Consider the following 18,304-nt stretch of genomic DNA (forward strand, 5'->3'; position numbering starts at 1 on the left):
CCAAAATGCAGCAGGGCAAAGGCTAACAGAGTTTTGCCAAGAAAATGCACTGGTCATAGCAAAAACACAAGAGAAGACTCTACACACGGACATCACCAGATGGTCGATACTGAAATCAGATTGATGATATTCTTAAGATGGAAAAGCTCTATACAGTCGGCAAACAAGATCTGTGGATCAGATCTTGAACTCCTTATTGACAAATTTAGACTTAAACTGAAGAAAGTAGGGAAAACCAGTACACCTTTAAGGTATGACCTAAATCAAATTCCTGATGATTATACAGAGGAAGTGACAAATAGATTCAAGGGATTAGGTCTGATAGAGTGCCTGAAGAACTATGGATAGAGGTTCATGACACTGTACAGGAGGCAGTGATCAAGACCATACCCAAGAAAAGGAAATGCAAAAAGGAAAAATGGTTGTCTGACAAGGCCTTCCAAATAGCGGAGAAAAGAAGAGAAACAAAAGGCAAAGGAGAAAAGGAAAGATAATGCTCATCTGAATGCATAGTTCCAAATAAAGGCAAGGAGAGATACAAAAGCCTTCCTCAGTGATCAATGCAAAAGATAGAGGAAAACAATTGAATGGGAAAGACTAGAGATCTCTTCAAGAAAACTAGAGATACCAAGGGGACATTTCATACAAAGATGGGTACACTAAATGGTGTAGACCTAATAGAAGCAGAAGATATTAAGAAGCGGCAAGAATACACAGAAGAACAACACAAAAAAGATCTTCATGACCCAGATAACCACAATGGTGTGATCATTCACCTAGAGCCAGACATCCTAAAATGTGAAGTCAAGTGGGCTTTAGGAAGCATCACTACGAACAAAGCTAGTGGAGGTGATAGAATTCTAGTTGAGCTAGTTCAAATCCTAAAAGATGATGCTGTGAAAGTGCTGCACTCAATACGCCAGAAAATTTGGAAAACTCAGCAGTGGCCACAGGACTGGAAAAGGTCAGTTTTCATTCCAATCCCAAAGAAGAGCAATGTCAAAGAATGTTCAAACTACCGCACAATTGCACTCATCTCACATGCTAGCAAAGTTGTACTTAAAAGTTACCAAGCCAGGCTTCAACAGTATGTGAACTGTAACCTTCCAGATGTTCAAGCTGGATTTAGAAAAGGCAGAGCAACCAGAGATCAAATTGCCCACATCCGCTGGATCATCAAAAAAGCAAGAGAGTTCAAGAAAACCATGTACTTCTGCTTTACTGATTATGCCAAAGCCTTTGACTGTGTGGATCATAACAAACTATGGAAAATTCTACAAGAGACGGGAATATCAGACCACCTTACCTGCCTCTTGAGAAATCTGTATACAGGTCAAGAAGCAACAGTTAGAACCAGACCCAGAGCAATGAACTGGTTCCAAATTGGGAAAGGAGTACGTCAAGGCTGTATATTGCCACCTTGCTTATTTAACTTAAATGCAGAGTACATCATGCAAAATGCCAGGCTGGATGAAGCACAAACTGGAATCAAGATTGCCAGGAGAAATATCAGTAACCTCAGATATGCAGTTGATACCACCCTTATGGCAGAAAGTGAAGAGGAACTAAAGAGCTTCTTGATGAAAGTGAAAGAGGAGAGTGAAAAAAATGGCTTAAAACTCAACATTCAGAAAACGAAGATAATGGCATCTGGTCCCATCATCTCCTGGCAAATACATGAGGAAACAATGGAAACAGTGACAGACTTTATTTTCTTGGACTCAAAATCACTGCAGGTGGCGACTGTAGGCATGACATTAAAAGACGCTTGCTCCTTGGAAGAAAATGTATGACCAAATTAGACAGCATATTAAAAAGCACAGACATTACTTTGCTGACAAAGGTCTGTCTAGTCAAAGCTATGGTTTTTCCTGTAGTCATGTATGGATGTGAGAGTTGGACTCTAAAGAAAGCTGAGCCCCGAAGAATTGATGCTTTTGAACTGTGGTGTTGGAGAAGACTCTTGAGAGTCCCTTGAACTGCAAGGAGATGCAACCAGTCCATCCTAAAGGAGATCAGTCCTGGGTGTTCATTGGAAGGACTGATGCTGAAGCTGAATGTCCAATACTTTGGCCACCTGATGGGAAGAACTGACTCCTGGTAAAGACCCCGATGCTGAGGAAGATTGAAGGCAGGAGGAGAAGGGGACAACAGAGGATAAGATTGTTGGATGGCATCAGTGACTCGATGGACATGAGTTTGAGCAAGCTGTGGGAGTTGGTGATGGACAGGGAAGCCTGGCGTGCTGCAGTCCATGTGGTCATAAGGAGTCGGACACGACTGAGTGACTGAAGTGAACTGAACTGAAACTAACACAATGTTGTTAATCAACTCTACTCCAACATAAAATAAAATTTTAGTTTAAAAAAGAAAAGGAATAAAGTCTAATAAAAAGTAGTATTTGACTTAGAAAAAAATTAGAACAAAACTGAATACACTCATTACCTAATTTAAAGACTTAATATAAAGCTACAGTAATCATGGTAGTGTGGTATTGTTGCTGTTTTAGTTGCTAAGTCATGTCCAACTCTTTTGAGATCCCATAAACTGTAGCCCACTAGAGGACAGGCTCCTCTGTCCCTGGGATTACCCAGGCAATCTTCTGGAGTGGGTTGCCAGTTCCATCTAAAGGGGATCTCCCTACCCAGAGATTGAAACCACATCTCCTGCATTGGCAGGCAGATTCTTCACTATGGAGCCACCACGGTAGACCCAAGTGAATGTTTACAGTGTCTTTATTAATGATTGCTAAAAAAAAAATCTAAATATGTCTCAGTTAGTGAAAGAATCAATTGTAGCATATTTATATAAGGGAATACTGTTCAGCAACAAAAAGGAACAAATTATTGATGTGTACAACATGGATGAATCTCAAATTATATTCTTTATGCTAAGGAAAGATGGTTGACTCAAAAGGCTGCATGCTATGTAATTCCACTTCTGTGACATTCTAGAATAGGCAGAGCTGTACAGACAGAGCGTAGATGAGTGGTCACTAGCAGCCTGGGGAGAGGTGTTAACTATAAAAGAGTATGAGGGATGTGGGGAGTGATCAAAGTGTTCTTTATCTTCACTGTGCTGGATAAACAACAGTATGCATTTTTCAAAACTTGCAGAACTGTACAATAAAAGATACAATTTTACATTATGTAAATTATAACTTAGTTTTAAAAATGGAAAAAAAAAGTTTTTGGCCATACCACACAGTTTGTGAGATCTTCATTTTCTGACTAGGGATTGAACCCATGCCCTCTGCAGTGAAAGCGTGGAGTCCTAGCCACTGAAGCAGCAGGGAATTCCCATGGAAAGAAACTTTAATGTGCTGAGTTTGAATTAATAAAAACACAGAATCTTTTAAAATCCAAATATTATTCATGCTCTGGAAGAAAAAGGGGGGTACCTTGAATAGGATAGTCAGAAAACTGATACAGAGATGTTTAGCTAAAGGTATGGTGATGTTTAACTGAATATAAAGATGTTTAACTGAAAGGCAAAGAAACATGTAGAAGAGTAGCCCTGCAGTAAGAAAGAGTTTGGAATGTGGTAGGAAGATTCAGAAGGCCAGAGGGATTTATTTTTTAAAATAGCTTCCATTTATTAATTGCTATTGTATGTCAGGCACTGTATTAAATGGCTTAAAGAAACAGTTTATTAACCTGTCCAAGAAAGGTCAATATCAAGATTCAAACCTGGGTTCCTCTGACTCCAAAGCCCAGTCTCTATGCCAGTGACTGCATAAATAACAACTTTGTCATTTCTGTTTCATCTTGAAACTTTTAACCTGAATTCAGATATGCATTTTCAAGCACACTTTAACAGTTTTTTCATGTCATACTGGTTGGATTCCTTTGGACAATACTGGATAAAACTCAAGGATCACTGGAAACCTCAGTATGTCCTTTTGATAACTGTTAATGTGGCTTCAAGGAGAGAATCTCTGAGGGCAGTCTTTCACTTGAGAGAAGAGAGAGCAAAGATGCAGATAACTTTGATGTAGGCTTCAAGATTCTGTGGCATGACTTTTAATTCTAAGGCTTTATGCTTCCCAGGTCTTCCCAGATGGCACTAGTGGTAAAGAATACACCTGTCAATGCAGGAGACATAAGAGATGCAGGTTCAGGCCCTGGGTTGGGAAGATGCCCTGGAGAAGGAAATGGCAACCCACTCCAGGATTCTTGCCTGGAGAATCCCATGGACAGAGGAGCCTGGTGAGCTACAGTCCATAGGGTTGCAAAGAGTCAGACACGACTGAAGTGACTTAGCACATATACTTCTTATCCTAAAGATTTTACCCACCTTAAACCTGTAGTTTCATAAATTTCTGAAGATATGAAACTTTTCATTATTTTCTGACCCACCCCAACACCCTACAATTACCTCTTCACTGTGTTTTCTGTGAGGCTTATTTTTTGTATAATATTTTTAATTTTCTCCATCCAGCCTATGTGATCAGCTCCAAGCTCTTTCACTTGTAGACCCATCCGTGTATTCCAGTGGTTAAGCTGAAAGAACATGTTCTCCTGACTCCTACAGAGATATGATTATGATCAGTTTTAAGGTAGAAAATGGGAGACATCTCACAAAGCCTGAAACCCCCTTTCTATGGGTGGCAAATAGGTCTGCTTATTCATTTTCTGTCACCAAAATAGGCCAAATAGGCACTTAGGCTTTAAGAAAGGAGTTTGGACATTTATTTAATATCCATTTTAACAGACTTTTTTAAGGCTGGAGAAAATAAAGTATGTTTTATATTCAGTAAACAATGTAGATATATTTTTAATTTTCCTGCATGGAATGAATATTAAGTGTTGATTTCAGGAAGGTGGTTGCATCTTGTTGAAGGAGAAGTTATGTTAGGTGTTGATTTCAGGATGGTGGTTACATCTGGGTGAAGGAGAAGAAGTTATATTAATACATAGGGAAAGGGTGCATAAGGATTCAACCATACATTTTTTATTATAATTACAATATTTTTCATCTCTAGAAAATTAACTAAGAGTGATGAGATGTGTAATAAGTCCAGGGTCCAAAGAAAAGCATGGAAAGAGAACCCCATGGTCTCCCTATGTCCCGCTTCATCTTTCTTGCTGGAATAGGTAGGTAGTTACTTGTGCATGTGATTGCTTTGTGGTTCAAGACATGTACTGATTTAAAATCTTCTAAGCTTTCCATAAGCTCTCTGCTAAGTTTCATTCTCCCCTCCACAAAACACTACTCAGTGTTCCCTCTTGCATTCGCCAAGGCTTACTGTTCAAGGATGTTCTCCTCTGAAAACTGCAAAGATGTGGATGCTTGGGGATCTTCATGTTGAATGTGATCTCTTTCTTGCTCATCCTGTTCATTCTGCAGGTCCTGGCCATGCCCAGCCTTCAGCTCCAACTTATCCTGATAAAGATCATGAAGGACCAAAGCAGAACAGAAGGGTTATCACAAGAGGTGGTGGCCCTTCTATGGTACCCATGCCCTCATTACCCTTTCCGAGGCTGGAGTCCTCGGATGCGTTTGTGAGATAGGCTGACATGCCCTCTGCTCTGTGACAGAGGAAGGCTGGGGCAGGAACGTGGAGAGTACGAAGAACAGATCAACCTCTTGTTGATATACCTGTACAGATCATTGGCCAAGTCAGTAGGAACAGCATTCACCTACCTCTACAAATTGCTTTTCAGCACATCATCCTTTAAATGACAGCCCTGACATGGATAAATGTAGGTACTGAAACTCCTAGGCCATTCATTCATATTTAGTGATTTGGCCAAGGTCACATGATGCAGTGAGTTAAGTGATGACCCCCCGAAAGATATGTCCATGTCCTAATACTAGGCCCCCTGAGAATGTGACCTTGTTTGGAAAAAAAGGGTCTTTGCAGATGTAATGAATTTAATAATGATCTTGAGATGAGATTACCTTGGATGACCTGGGTGGATCCTAAATCCTATGATGAGTATCCTAATTAGAAACAGAAGAGGAGAAGACATAGACAGAGAAACTCATGTGGAGATGGAGGCACATTGTAGTTTTTACAGCCACAAACTAAGGAATGCCCAGAGTCACCAAAATCTGGAAAAGGAATGGAAAAATTCTCCCCAAAAGCCTTCAGAGGAAGTGTGGTCTCGCTGACCCCTTGATTTTGGATTGTTGGCCTCCAAAACTATGACAGAATACATTTTTGTGTGTGTGGCTTTAAACCACAAAGTCTAATTTGTTATAGCTACCACAAGAAATCAACCCATATGGCTGGTAAGTACATGGACTAGAATTTGAACTAGGTTTTCTGATTCTCAAACCATGGCTCTTTTCATTGTACCTAGGACTTGGGTTCAGATTAAGGAATACCTAGTTCCTACCTCTGGTGCTTTCACAACCCAGTGGCGCCTCACCAGAGATGAAGGATTATTACATTTACAGATGAAGAAACCAAGGCTAGATTTTCGAAGTATGATGTGACTCCACTATCTCTTAGCTACCACTTTGTAAATAAAAGGCATCCACAATTTCAATTTCTTTCCACTAAATCTTTGGCCAGGATATTTAAAAGCAGCAGAAACACTGTGATGTAGAGAAAGACAACCACATTGGGAAGCAGAGAACAGGAGTCTAAGGCTTGTTCTACTGCTGTGAGTGTTGAACAAGTCACTTAACCACCATAAAGCTCAGCTTCCTAGGCTAGCAAGAAAATTGAGCCAGACCATCTCTAGAGTTCTATGTCCAATAATCTCTGATGACATTTCATATCTTCATCAGTCATTTTACTGTAGTGGTTAATATATCACAAAAGAGTCAAAAGGCAAGAAATAGAAATAAAAAGAGTTTTTAAAAAAAAATCTACAGGACTAGGACTTCCCTGATGGTCCTGTGGTTAGGACCTTCCCTTCTAATGCAGAGAATATGAGTTCAATCCCTGGTCAGGGAGTTAGGATCCCACAGGCCTCATGGCCAAAAAAAACCCAAAGCATAAAACAGGGGCAATATTGTAACACATTCAATAAGGACTTTAAAAATAAGTAAATAAAATCTATAGGACTAAATAAAACCTACAGGACTAAACGCATAAAGAAATGTGTGTGTTTTTAAAATAACAGACTAAATGTTGCATAAAATACACAGCCTAAGGGTTTCCCTCATAGCTCAGTGGGTAAAGAATCTGCCTGCAATCCAGGAAACCCAGGTTTGATCCCTGGGTTGTGAAGATCCCCTGGAGAAGGAAACGGCAATCCACTCCAGTATTCTTGCTTGGAAAATCCCATGGAGAGAGGAACCTGGTTGGCTACAATTCATGGGGTCACAGGAGTCGGACACGACTTAGTGACCAAACCAAGGGCATTGAAAGTGAAAGTTGCTCAGTCGTGTTTGACTCTTTGTGACCCTGAAGACTATATGGTCCATTGAATTCTCCAGGCCAGAATACTGGAGTGGGTAGCCTTTCCCTTCTCCAGGGGATCTTCCCAATACAGGGATCAAACCCAGGTCTCCTGCTTTGCAGGCAGATTCTTTACCATCTGAGCCACAAGGGAAGCTAAAGACATTACTTTCCATTTATGTGCAGCTTTTGGAAGAGCTCATATTCCTCGGAAAGTGAAAAATGGAACTCATCATATTTCCCCTCAACTAGTCTAGTTTTCCACTCTTGTATATGGCCCCCCATTCATCCAAATGTCTCTGTCTGAAGACTGGAAGAAGTCCTTGAATTGTCATAGGAGACATTCTTTTCCCTCCTCGTTACCCATTTCATATCCGCTTAGTATAGTATCCACTAATACTGCTTATCTTTTCAGTCAGTGTCCTTGCATCTCTGCTCGTGGCATCCCAGTCAGGGCCCTATCTCAAGTCCTCATCAGTTCCTGCCTCCTATTGGTGTCCTGGCTTCCTGCCTGCATCCTGCTCTATCCTGGCCTCAGCATCCTGCCTGCCTGCTTGCCGGTCATGCCTTTTCCTGCACCCTTCCTCTCTCACAACACTGTTTCTCTTTGACTCCTTTATCTTTGCATGTGTTATGCCTTCTTTCTGAAATGCTTTTCTTCTATCTAGACCATCTTTCAAAACTCAGTTGTCATATCCCCAGTCTTAAGCTCTCCCTCCTGTATACTTCATTAGCACATCTGCTCCTTCTAGGGTGGATTTTTTGTACACACTCTTGTTCTTGCCTGAGTCCCTCCTAGTGTGTGAGCTCACTGAAGGGAAAGAATTATATATATAATATCCTAGCACATTTGTTGTTGTTCAGTCACTCAGTCCTGTCCAACTCTTTACAAGCCCATGGACTGCAGCATGCCAGGCTTCCCTGTCCTTCACCATCTTCTGGAGCTTGCTCAAACTCATGTCCATTGAATCGATGATGCCATCCAACCATCTCATCCTCTGTTGTCCCTGTCTCCTAACACATAGTGGATGCTAAGTGGTTATAGAAATACATTCTGTTTGTGAGAGATGCAAACAAAAGCAGGAAATAGGAAAGTCTGTTCACTGACCTGGCATCCGAAATCGGCACTATATATAGCATGCCAGGGGCTGAAAATGGGAAGCCAGTGCAAAATCTTCATTTCCAAGTGTTTTAGGGGGCTTTGATGGTTAGACATGGCAGCTTTGGCAGTCTAGCTAAAAAGCCTATTTTGTTAATTAAAAAAACAGTTGACCTTATTTTGCTCCTCTTAACTCTTTGTCCATTTCCTGAAATTGTCCTTTAAATCTTTGTCTTATAAAAGACAAATGTAAGATTATGCAAAGTAGAGACCTTCTGGTTTGCTTTCAGAGAATAAAAGGAAAAGATTTCTTCCTCAAGAAGTCATATGTTTGTCCTTTTTTCAGCACAGAGCTAAATTTATTAATAATTATTTGTTAATTATGTGACTGCATGTGATTTATTTTTCTGTAATTAAAGGATTTTCCATGTAAATAAATGAACATAAAGAAATACAATCATAAATTTAAAAAAATATTTTCTTAAACCTTTATGCCCTGACTTGAAGTTTGTAAGAAATAGTCTATAATAATGAAGGCATTATACCCTTCATATAGCCTGCACGTGTAGACTATGTGATAAATCTTATGGAGTGAATAATTTTATTATCTAACTAGACTTATTCTATCCCAGGCCAACAAGTGATAGCATCATTGTTCACTGACTAATAGTAGGAACATTTTCCTGGAGTCCACTGACAAGGACCCCACAAAGAAGCAGATAACAGTATTTACAGAGTTTTACCTTCAATTTATGTGTTCACTAAGTTCATGGCTCCCACATCTCATTTTCCCTTTTCTTTCCCCTCTTTAAGACTCCTCTTCTAATTTAGAAGAGGAGTTTTTTGTTTGGTTTGTTTTTTTTTTTTGTAATGGGTATCTGTCTCTTTCCACTTTTTGACTGTCTCATTATTATCTATACTCCACACATCTAACTCTATCCCTTCACACCTTCTATCCCCTTCTTTTTCTTTTTTCTGTATATTTATTTTTATGTATTTATTTTGCTGTACCAGGTCTAGTTACAGCACTCAGGATCTTCTGTCCTGTGACATCTTTCAGTTGCAGCATGCGGACTCTTAGTTGTAGCATGTGGGATCTAGTTCCCTGACAAGGGATCAAACCCGATTGTCCTGCATTGGGAGCTCAGAGTCTTAGCCACTGGACCATCAGGGAAGTCCCACTTCTATTTCTTTTGTTTCTTTTTCTTTTTTCCCTTACTGCAGAGTCCTTGAAAGTAAAGTCCAGCTTAGGATATTCTTTGAGGACTCTTCCTTCTATGGATTGTAGAGTTGGCTGGCTATCCCCAAGCCCAAAAAGTATTCAAAAGAGAAGTAGACAAAAAGATGAATCCTGGACTTCCTTTGAGGGTTGAATAAGCCTCAGAATAGGAAATACCCACTCCACAGATTGGAAAGCACCTTCCTCTGTAGCCAGTAACCTGGGGAATCTATGGGGGAGATTCGCATATCAATAATAAAAGGAATCTTAGCCATGCATTTGCTTTGAACTAAATGAAAGCATAAACTCTTTCCATGACAAACTCCAGCATCAAGTTTCTCCATTCATGTCAGCTAGATGACTGAATTTCAAAGACTGAGAGAGGTTCAGACTGAATTAAGAGTAAATTAGTGCTCATTTCAATAGCATATATACTAATATTTGAATGATACAGAGATTAACATGGCCCCTGAACAAGGATGACATGCAAATTCATGAAGTGTTCCATATTTTTTGAGAAAGTTAAAAAAAGGCTCATTTAAAATTGCTTCAAAAGGAATAAAACACCTAGGAATAAATAACCAAAGAGAATAAAGACCTATACTCTGAAAAGTATAAAAAAATTAATGAAGGAAATTGAAGATGATACAAGAAATGGAATGATATTCTATGCTCTTGGATTGGAAGAATTAATATTATTAAAATGATCATACTACCCAAAACAGTCTACAGATTTAATGCAATCTCTATTAAAAATACCCAGGACATTTTTCATAGAACTAAAACAAATAATAATAAAATTTATATGGAACCACAAAAAGACCCTAAATTACCAGAACAATCCTGAGAAAAAAGCTGAAGGTATCACCCTTACAGACTTTAGACTATACAACAAGACTACAATAATTGAAACAGCATGGTACTAGCACATAGATCAATGGAACAGAATAGAGAGCCCAGAAATAAACCCACACATCTATGGTTAATTAGTCTTTAACAAAAGAAGACAGGAATATACAATGGAGAAAAGACAGTCCCTTCAATAAGTGGTGCTGGAAAATCTGGACAATCACATGTAAAACAATGAGATTAGAACATTTCCTTACACCGTAACAAAAATAAACTCAAAATGGTAAATTGTTAGAAGAGAACATAGGCAGAACACACTTTGACATAAATTGCAGCAATATTTTTTTGTGATCTGCCTAAGGCAAAAAATAAAATAAAAGCAAAAATAAACAAATGGGACATAAACAGAAAAGTGGTATCACCTCATACCAATCAGAATGGCCATCATCAAAAAGTCTGCAAGTAACAAATACTGGAGAGGGTGTGGAGAGAACGGAGCCCTCCTTACAGTGTTGGTGGCACTGTGAATTGTTTGAGACCCCATGGACCATAGCCTCCCAGGCTTCTCTAGCCATGGGATTCTCCAGGTAAGAATACTGGAGTGGGTTGCCATGCCCTTTTCCAGGGGATCTTCCTGACCCAGGGATCAAACCCAGGTCTCCTGAAACGCAGGCAGATTCTTTATTGTTTGAGCTACTCGTTAAGTCCAAGGATATTCCTTAAAAAACTAAAAATGGAGTTACCATATGAGCCTGCAATCCCACTTCTGGGAACATATCTGGAGAAATCGAATCCTTTATGATGACCTTAATCAAATCCCTTGTGATTATACTGTGGAAGTGACAAATACATTCAAGGGATTCCATCTGATAGACAGAGTGCCTGAAGAACTATGGACGGAGGTTCGTGACATTGTACAGGAAGTGGTGATCAAAACCATCCCCCAGAAAAAGAAATGCTAAAAGGCAAAGTGGTTGTCTGAGGAGGTCTTACAAATAGCTGAGAAAAGAAGAGAAATGAAAGGCAAAGGAGAAAAGGAAAGACATATCCATCTGAATGCAGAGTTTCAAAGAATATCTGGAGAAAATCATAAGTCAAAAGGATACATGCACCTATAGTAGCACTATTTCCAATAGCCAAGATATGAAAGCAGCCTAGATGTCCAGTGACAGATGAATTTAGATAAAGGAATAGATAATAGAATATTACTCATCCACAAAGAAGAATGAAATAATCCCATTTGTAGCAATATGGATGAACCTAGAGATTATCATTCTAAGTGAAGTAAGCCGGGCAGAGAAAGACAAATATCAGATGATATCACTTATACGTGGAATCTAATACATATATTTATTTTCTTGGGTTCCAAAATCACTGTGAATGGTGACTGCAGCCATGAAATTAAAAGATGAGTAATGGATCTCTGTAATGCATCCTATTGGGAGACAATTTACAATTCAAGAACAAACCTACATAGAGTAATTTTCTCTGAGGTGAAACATGTCACAGTTATTTTGTAAATTACAAGAACAAAAATAATGTAATGCACAATTCTCTGTATGGGAACACTAGTAAGTCCGTTGCGTAATAACAGCTGCCTTCAGAAGAAAGAGTACCTCCCTCTTTTTCAAGCTCTGAACATCTTGTACCTGTTAGGAGGAAACCTTAAGATATATCCTTACCATTTTAGGATATGAAATGTGAAGTTTCTCTCTTCACCCACTGTGATGTTTAAGTCTGTCTCTTACCCATTTTTTAGTCTCCAAATCTTGAAGGAAGTCAGTTTGACGGTTTTCAGAGAAAATGTCTTCATCATCTGTTCTGTCCAAGTTGTGGTCCATTTTGGTAAATTCCCTTAGCAAACTGTAAGTCACACGATGGAGAGGTTATTATTATGTCTTCAGTCTACAGTTTAGGGCTGCCCCAAACATTTCTAAAGGAAGAACACCTGGATCTTTCTGGCCCCCAAAAGCACCTGCTACTCTTGTACTGATTTTATTGTGTGTGAGTAATGTCTAGTGCAGTGTATTACTTGAGATAGAAATAGAGAGGCTGGATAAATATTTGTTGATTGACTTAATAAATGATTTAACAGTGAGATTCTGAATTCTAAAGCCACTGCACGAATATACTGTGTGTGTGTGCAGATGTATGTGTAAAATAAACAAATAATAAATGTTCTTCTTTTAAAAGTAGAATTAAAAAGTATCATATGGTAAAACCCTGATAGTTCAGCAATTAGGAATCCACGATTTCACTGCTGAAGGCCTGGGATTGACCCCTGCTTGGGGAGCTAAGACCCTATAGGCCATGCAGCATGGCACCCCTCCCCCAAAGAAGAGTGTCTTATGGTTCATAGGAAAGGAGTAAGTCTGTGCTACCATCATGATCTCTAGATTCCGAGATGTCCTCCTCCCAACATTCACTAGTTTATTTATTCTTCCACAGAGATTCTATGCGTAAATAAGCAGCTATGTTTATGTAAATATATATATATATGCTTTTAAAAATACAAATTAGAGGATATTACATACACTTACTGTACTTTATACGGCTTCTGTAGAAGTTCAGGCAGTAAAGCACCCACCTGCAATGCAGGAGACCAGGGTTCAATCCCTGGGTCAGAAAAATCCCCTGGAGAAGGAGATGGCCACCCACTCCAGTATTCTTGCCTGGAGAATTCTATGGACAGAGGAGCCTGGAGGGCTACAGTCCACAGAGTGGCAAAGAGTTGGACATGACTGAGTGACTAATACACATATGCTGTACTTTATGTTTCTTTCTTAATGACTTCTTTTGGAGTCCATTTCATATTAGTACTTATAGAGCTGCCTCATTTTAAACATTGTTATATGGTATTCCCTCCTGAGGCTATATCATAATTTGCTAATCAGTTCTCTATTTATATGCATTGTTTCTAATCAATTACCACTACAAACAATGCTGCAATGAATGTCCCTACACGTCTATGTGTATATGTGCAAGAATATCTATTGAATAAGCTCTACAATAGAATTGCTGGGTCAATAGACACATATACTTTAAAATGTGTGTGTGTGTGTGCGCATCAGTAGCTCAGCCATGTCTGACTCTTTGCTACCTCATGGACTGTAGTCTGCCAGGCTCCTCTGTCCAGGGAATTTTCCAGGCAAGAATACTGGAGTGGGTTGCCATTTCCTCCTCTAGGGGATTTTCCCAACCCAGGGATCAAACACGAATCTCTGGCGCCTCCTGCATTGGCAGATAGATTCTTTACTATTATGCTACCTGGGAAGCCCAAAATTTTGATAGAGTTTACCAAATTATGTTTTAAAGAGGCTAAATCCATTTAAAATTCCAGAAAAAAAATGATGAAAGTTCCTGTTTTCCCATTATTTTCTAAAATCATGTATTAGAAACGTTTTTGATCTTTGTCAATCTGGTAAATTTAAACTGGTTTATCACTGTAGTTTTAATCTCTTTTTATGAGAGTTTGAACATCTTTACCTGTGTGTATAAAACTCGTTTGTGTTTCCTTTGTTGTGGTAATTGTGCTGATAATCCCTTGCCTATTATCTATTGGACTATTGTTATTTTGCTGGACTGCATATATGTGTGTAGATGTGTACACACACATACTCACATATACTTTTGAATGAATCACAATATACAAGTGATAAAGGCCTATGGCAGTAGTTTCTTATATATGGGTCTTGAACCTTGAGGTGGGGGGCCTTCTCTACCTATCCTTCAGAGAAAGTGGTCCTGGAATCAATATACATTTCTATAGATTTAAAAAATACTGCTGACATATAAACATAATATAACATAAACATATACTGTTTCCAAATGTATATGCTACTGTTATTAATAAGTTATAAATGAATTTTAAAACATCTTTGATGTAGTAGCTTTTTTGACATATGAGAGGTTCTGAGAAATCTTTTCCTTTAAAAAATTGCTTTTGATTTAAAAAGGTTGTAAACCATTTTTATAGTATACAATTTTATCATATATTGACAAATGCATGTATGTATTTATATGAATATTTGTACTTCCTCTACTCTAGAAACCATTTTAAATGGTTGATATCTTTAGCAGGTTAAGATAATAAAAGTACAATACATGAATATTTTTCCACAAACTGAGACTAGAATCTTGACCATTCCTATTGACAGATATCTGCCTAGTTTCTGACCGTAGTTCCCTTTACTGTCTCATTGGAACTACCACACTACATATTCATTAGGTCAAAACTAGAAGAATTGTAGAGAAGGATGTCAACCCAAACCCTGAATTTGGAAATCTCATCCTTTGGTCCTACCAGCCTGAGGAAGTCTCCAGACAAGACCAAGGACCAAGGACCAAAGACCAAGACAAAGGACCCCTGGGAGCTCAGCCCTGACTTGTTTCTGCACTGCGCCTTCAGCTGCATCAATGTTTTGAAGAAAGCCATTGTTTTTCTCTGTCAACTCTTGCTCCTTCCCAACCAGCTTCATCTGCAGAGGCATCTCATCACTTAGCTTTGTGAGAGCCATCTCTTCAGCACTGCAGGGGTGATGGTATATTTCTTTGTACTTGTAAAGCTGATGTTTGTTTTATTCTTTTCATATTGTGGACAAGTAAGTTATTTCTCATTTTTCACTACTATGAACGATATAGTGGGCTTCTCTGGTGGCTTAGACAGTAAAGCATCTACCCGCAATGCAGGAGACCCAGGTTCAATCCCTGGGTTGGAAAGACCCCCTGGAGAAGGAAATGGCAATCCACTCCAGTATTTTGCCTGGGAAATCCCATGGACAGAGGAGCCTGGCAGGCTCCAGTTCATGGGGTTGCAAAGAGTCGGACATGACTGAGCAACTAACACACAGTCAATATAGTAATGAATATCCCTGTTTGGGAATTTTCAGTGCGTCTCTATTACTTACTTAGAATACCAGGAACTCCTGGTAATATGATATACTGATTTTTTTAAGGATTTAGAAAAATATTCCCAAATTTCTTTCTTAAAGGTTCAACCATTATACAGTATATGTCCGGTAGCTGTGTATGAGAACAAGAAACTTCCTGCCTGCCTGACAGGCAAGTGTTAGCTGGAGAGCAGAGAACTGAATTGTAAAGACTATGTAAGTAGTAAGAAAAATCATAGTGAAAGGAATTAGGAAAGAAGGTAGAAAGGGTGAGACAGATTCTGGAAAGCTCATATGAAAAGCCACAAGAAAGTATTTAAGTGAAATGTAACTGGTAGTAATCAGAGAAGGCAATGGCAACCCACCCCAGTACTCTTGCCTGGAAAATCCCTTGGACCGAGGAGCCTGGTGGGCTGCAGTCCATGGGGTCGCTAGGAGTCGGACACGACTGAGCGACTTCACTTTCACTTTTCACTTTCATGCATTGGAGAAGGAAATGTCAACCCACTCCAGTGTTCTTGCCTGGAGAATCCCAGGGACGGGGGAGCGATGTCGTCTCTGGGGTCGCACAGAGTCGGACATGACTGAAGTGACTTAGCAGCAGCAGCAGCAGCCACTGGTAGTAATGAGCAGAGATCAGAGGGTTGTGTGTTAGCCCTCAGTCGTATCTGGCTCTTTGTGACCCCATGGACTGCAGCCAGCCAGCCTCCTCTGTTCGTGGTGATTCTCCAGGCAAGAATTCTGGAGTGGAGTTGGGTTGCCATTCTCTTTTCTTCTGCCATTCTCTTCTTCCCAACCGAGGGATCAAATCTGGGTCTCCTGCATTTCAGGCATATTCTTTACCATCTGAGCCACCAGAACAAGCAGAGATCAGAGGACTGTACCCAGCCCTATACAGCAAGAAATCTTCTCCTCTGGGCACTCAAATGGGTGACTGTAATAAATTGTCACAGAGGGTGGTCTGGACTTCAGGACCTTGAGAGACAGAATTCCTAAGGGATAGACGGGACTGTAGACTGACAAAACAGGAAGTGATTGGCAAGCATTTTTCTGGAAGAGTGATTTATGGCTATGATTAGGAACAGATGGAGGGAAAAACACTGGGAACCATAGAGATACTGGAATCATCTGGGCAACCAAGGGCTGGCCAATCAGTCTGTGGCAAAACTGAGCTTTATCCTCAAAAAAATTTTTTTTGTTGTACTGAGTCTTCCTTGCTGCGCACAGATTTTCTCTAGTTGCAGGAAACAGGGGCTACTCTTGTTGTGTGGGCTTCTCATTGCAGTGGTTTCTCTCATTGCAGAGCACAGGCTCTAGGCACATAGGCTCCCGTAGTTGTGGTGCATGGGCTTAGTTGCCCCGCACCAGGTGGGATCTTCCTGGACCAGGGATCAAGCCCATGCTCCCTGCATTGGCAGACAAATTCTTAACCACCAGACCACCAGGGAAGTCCTGAGCTTCATCTTTGACCTATGTGGGGACCCACAGTGGATGTGGGGCAAAGGGGACTCCTGTGATGGAGAAGCTACAGGAAGATGCCAGAACCTAGAGTGTGACAAAGAAGAATAAATCTTTCATCTCTTTCAGGAAGGACTCTGTGACCTGCCCCATCTCATATAGCTCCCATCTGGACAGTTTGTCTTGTGTCCTGAAGATGGTAAACATTACCAAGGCAACTCCAAACTCTGAAAGATGAATGATCACTGAGTTCTGCTGAGTTTTGTGTCTCCTTCCAGTCCAAAACTAAAATATGCTACAAATAATAAGATTTCCTTATTTTGGTAACTCTTTGGCATCCTAATGGCTTCCATTGGTTGATTTAAAGGAAAATCTCTTCCTCTAAAATCAAGTAGCTTCACAAATTCTGTCCCCAAACATTTTCTCACATTTCAAACAACAACAGTCAGAGTCCTAATGATGGCTTATGTTTGTGCAGCTCCTAATAAATTACGAAGTACCTCTCACACATTTCTTTGTCTGTGTGCATGCTTAGTCACTTAGTCGTGTTCGACCCCTTGTCATCCCATGGACTGTAGCCCACCAGTCTCCTCTGTTCATGGGATTCTCCAGGCAAAAATTCTGGAGTGGGTAGCCATTCCTTTCTCCAAGGGATCTTTCCGACCCAGGGATTGAACCTGGGTCTCCTGCATTGCGGGCAGATTCTTTACCGTCTGAGCCTACAGGGAAGCCCTCCTTATCCAGTTCCCACAATAGCACAGTAAAAAAGGTTTTGTTGCTGTTGTTTGGTTGCTAAGTTGTGTTCTACTCTTTTGTGACCCCACGGACTATAGCCCACTGAGCACCTCTGTCTGTGGGATTTCCCAGGCAAGAATATTGGAGTGGGTTGCCATTTCACCCTCCAGGGGATCTTTTGCAACCCAGGAATCAAACTCATGTCTCCTTCAGCTCCTGCATTGGCAGGAGGATTAAAAGGTATTAGCCCCATTTTCTGTGACTCTGGGAGATGGTGTAATGTATTTAGAATCGTATAGCATAACCAGGACCCAAAACGTCCATGTCCTCACAGCTACTCGTAAGAGATTTCTCCCCCACATCAAAGATAATCTAGACCATACTCTCCAATAAAACTATCTGTGATGGTAGAAATGCTCTCTACACTGTTCAGTTCAATAGTACCAGCCACCTATGTCTACCTATGAGCAATTGAGATGTGACTAATGCAACCGAGGAATGAATTTTTGATTTAACTGAAATACACTTATATTTAAATAGTCACATGGGCTCCCCTGGTGGCTTAGAGGGTAAAGCGTCTGCCTGCAATGCAGGAGACCTGGGTTAGATCCCTGAGTCGGGAAGATCCCCTGGAGAAGGAAATGCCAACCTATTCCAGTACTCTTGCCTTGAAAATCCCATGGATGTAGGGGCCTCGT

At 40.1% G+C, this 18,304-nt stretch overlaps 1 protein-coding gene and 1 non-coding gene across 2 annotated transcripts in view; one reads left to right on the forward strand and one right to left on the reverse strand.

Moving 5' to 3' along the window:
- SMCO2 (single-pass membrane protein with coiled-coil domains 2) overlaps positions 1-12,477 on the reverse strand; it is a 31,712-nt gene extending 19,235 nt beyond the window's left edge. The window contains exons 1-3 of the mRNA XM_086401629.1: positions 12,273-12,477; positions 5,249-5,385; positions 4,378-4,527 (exon numbers count right to left, since the gene is read on the reverse strand). Of these exons, the coding sequence (XP_086257755.1) occupies positions 4,378-4,527; positions 5,249-5,385; positions 12,273-12,365 (380 nt within the window). The 5' untranslated portion in view covers positions 12,366-12,477. The remainder of the gene's footprint in view (positions 1-4,377; positions 4,528-5,248; positions 5,386-12,272) is intronic.
- Positions 10,086-10,189, forward strand: LOC147372539 (U6 spliceosomal RNA). Its single transcript, XR_015165010.1, has one exon. It is a non-coding gene; the product is annotated as a U6 spliceosomal RNA (small nuclear RNA).
- Positions 12,478-18,304: the final 5,827 nt, after the last annotated feature.

This window comes from Bos grunniens, chromosome 5 (assembly GCF_055505025.1).
Source record: "Bos grunniens cultivar Pamir isolate PY7600 chromosome 5, Bosgru_T2T1.0, whole genome shotgun sequence".
In the NCBI taxonomy this organism is placed as follows: Eukaryota; Metazoa; Chordata; class Mammalia; order Artiodactyla; family Bovidae; genus Bos; species Bos grunniens.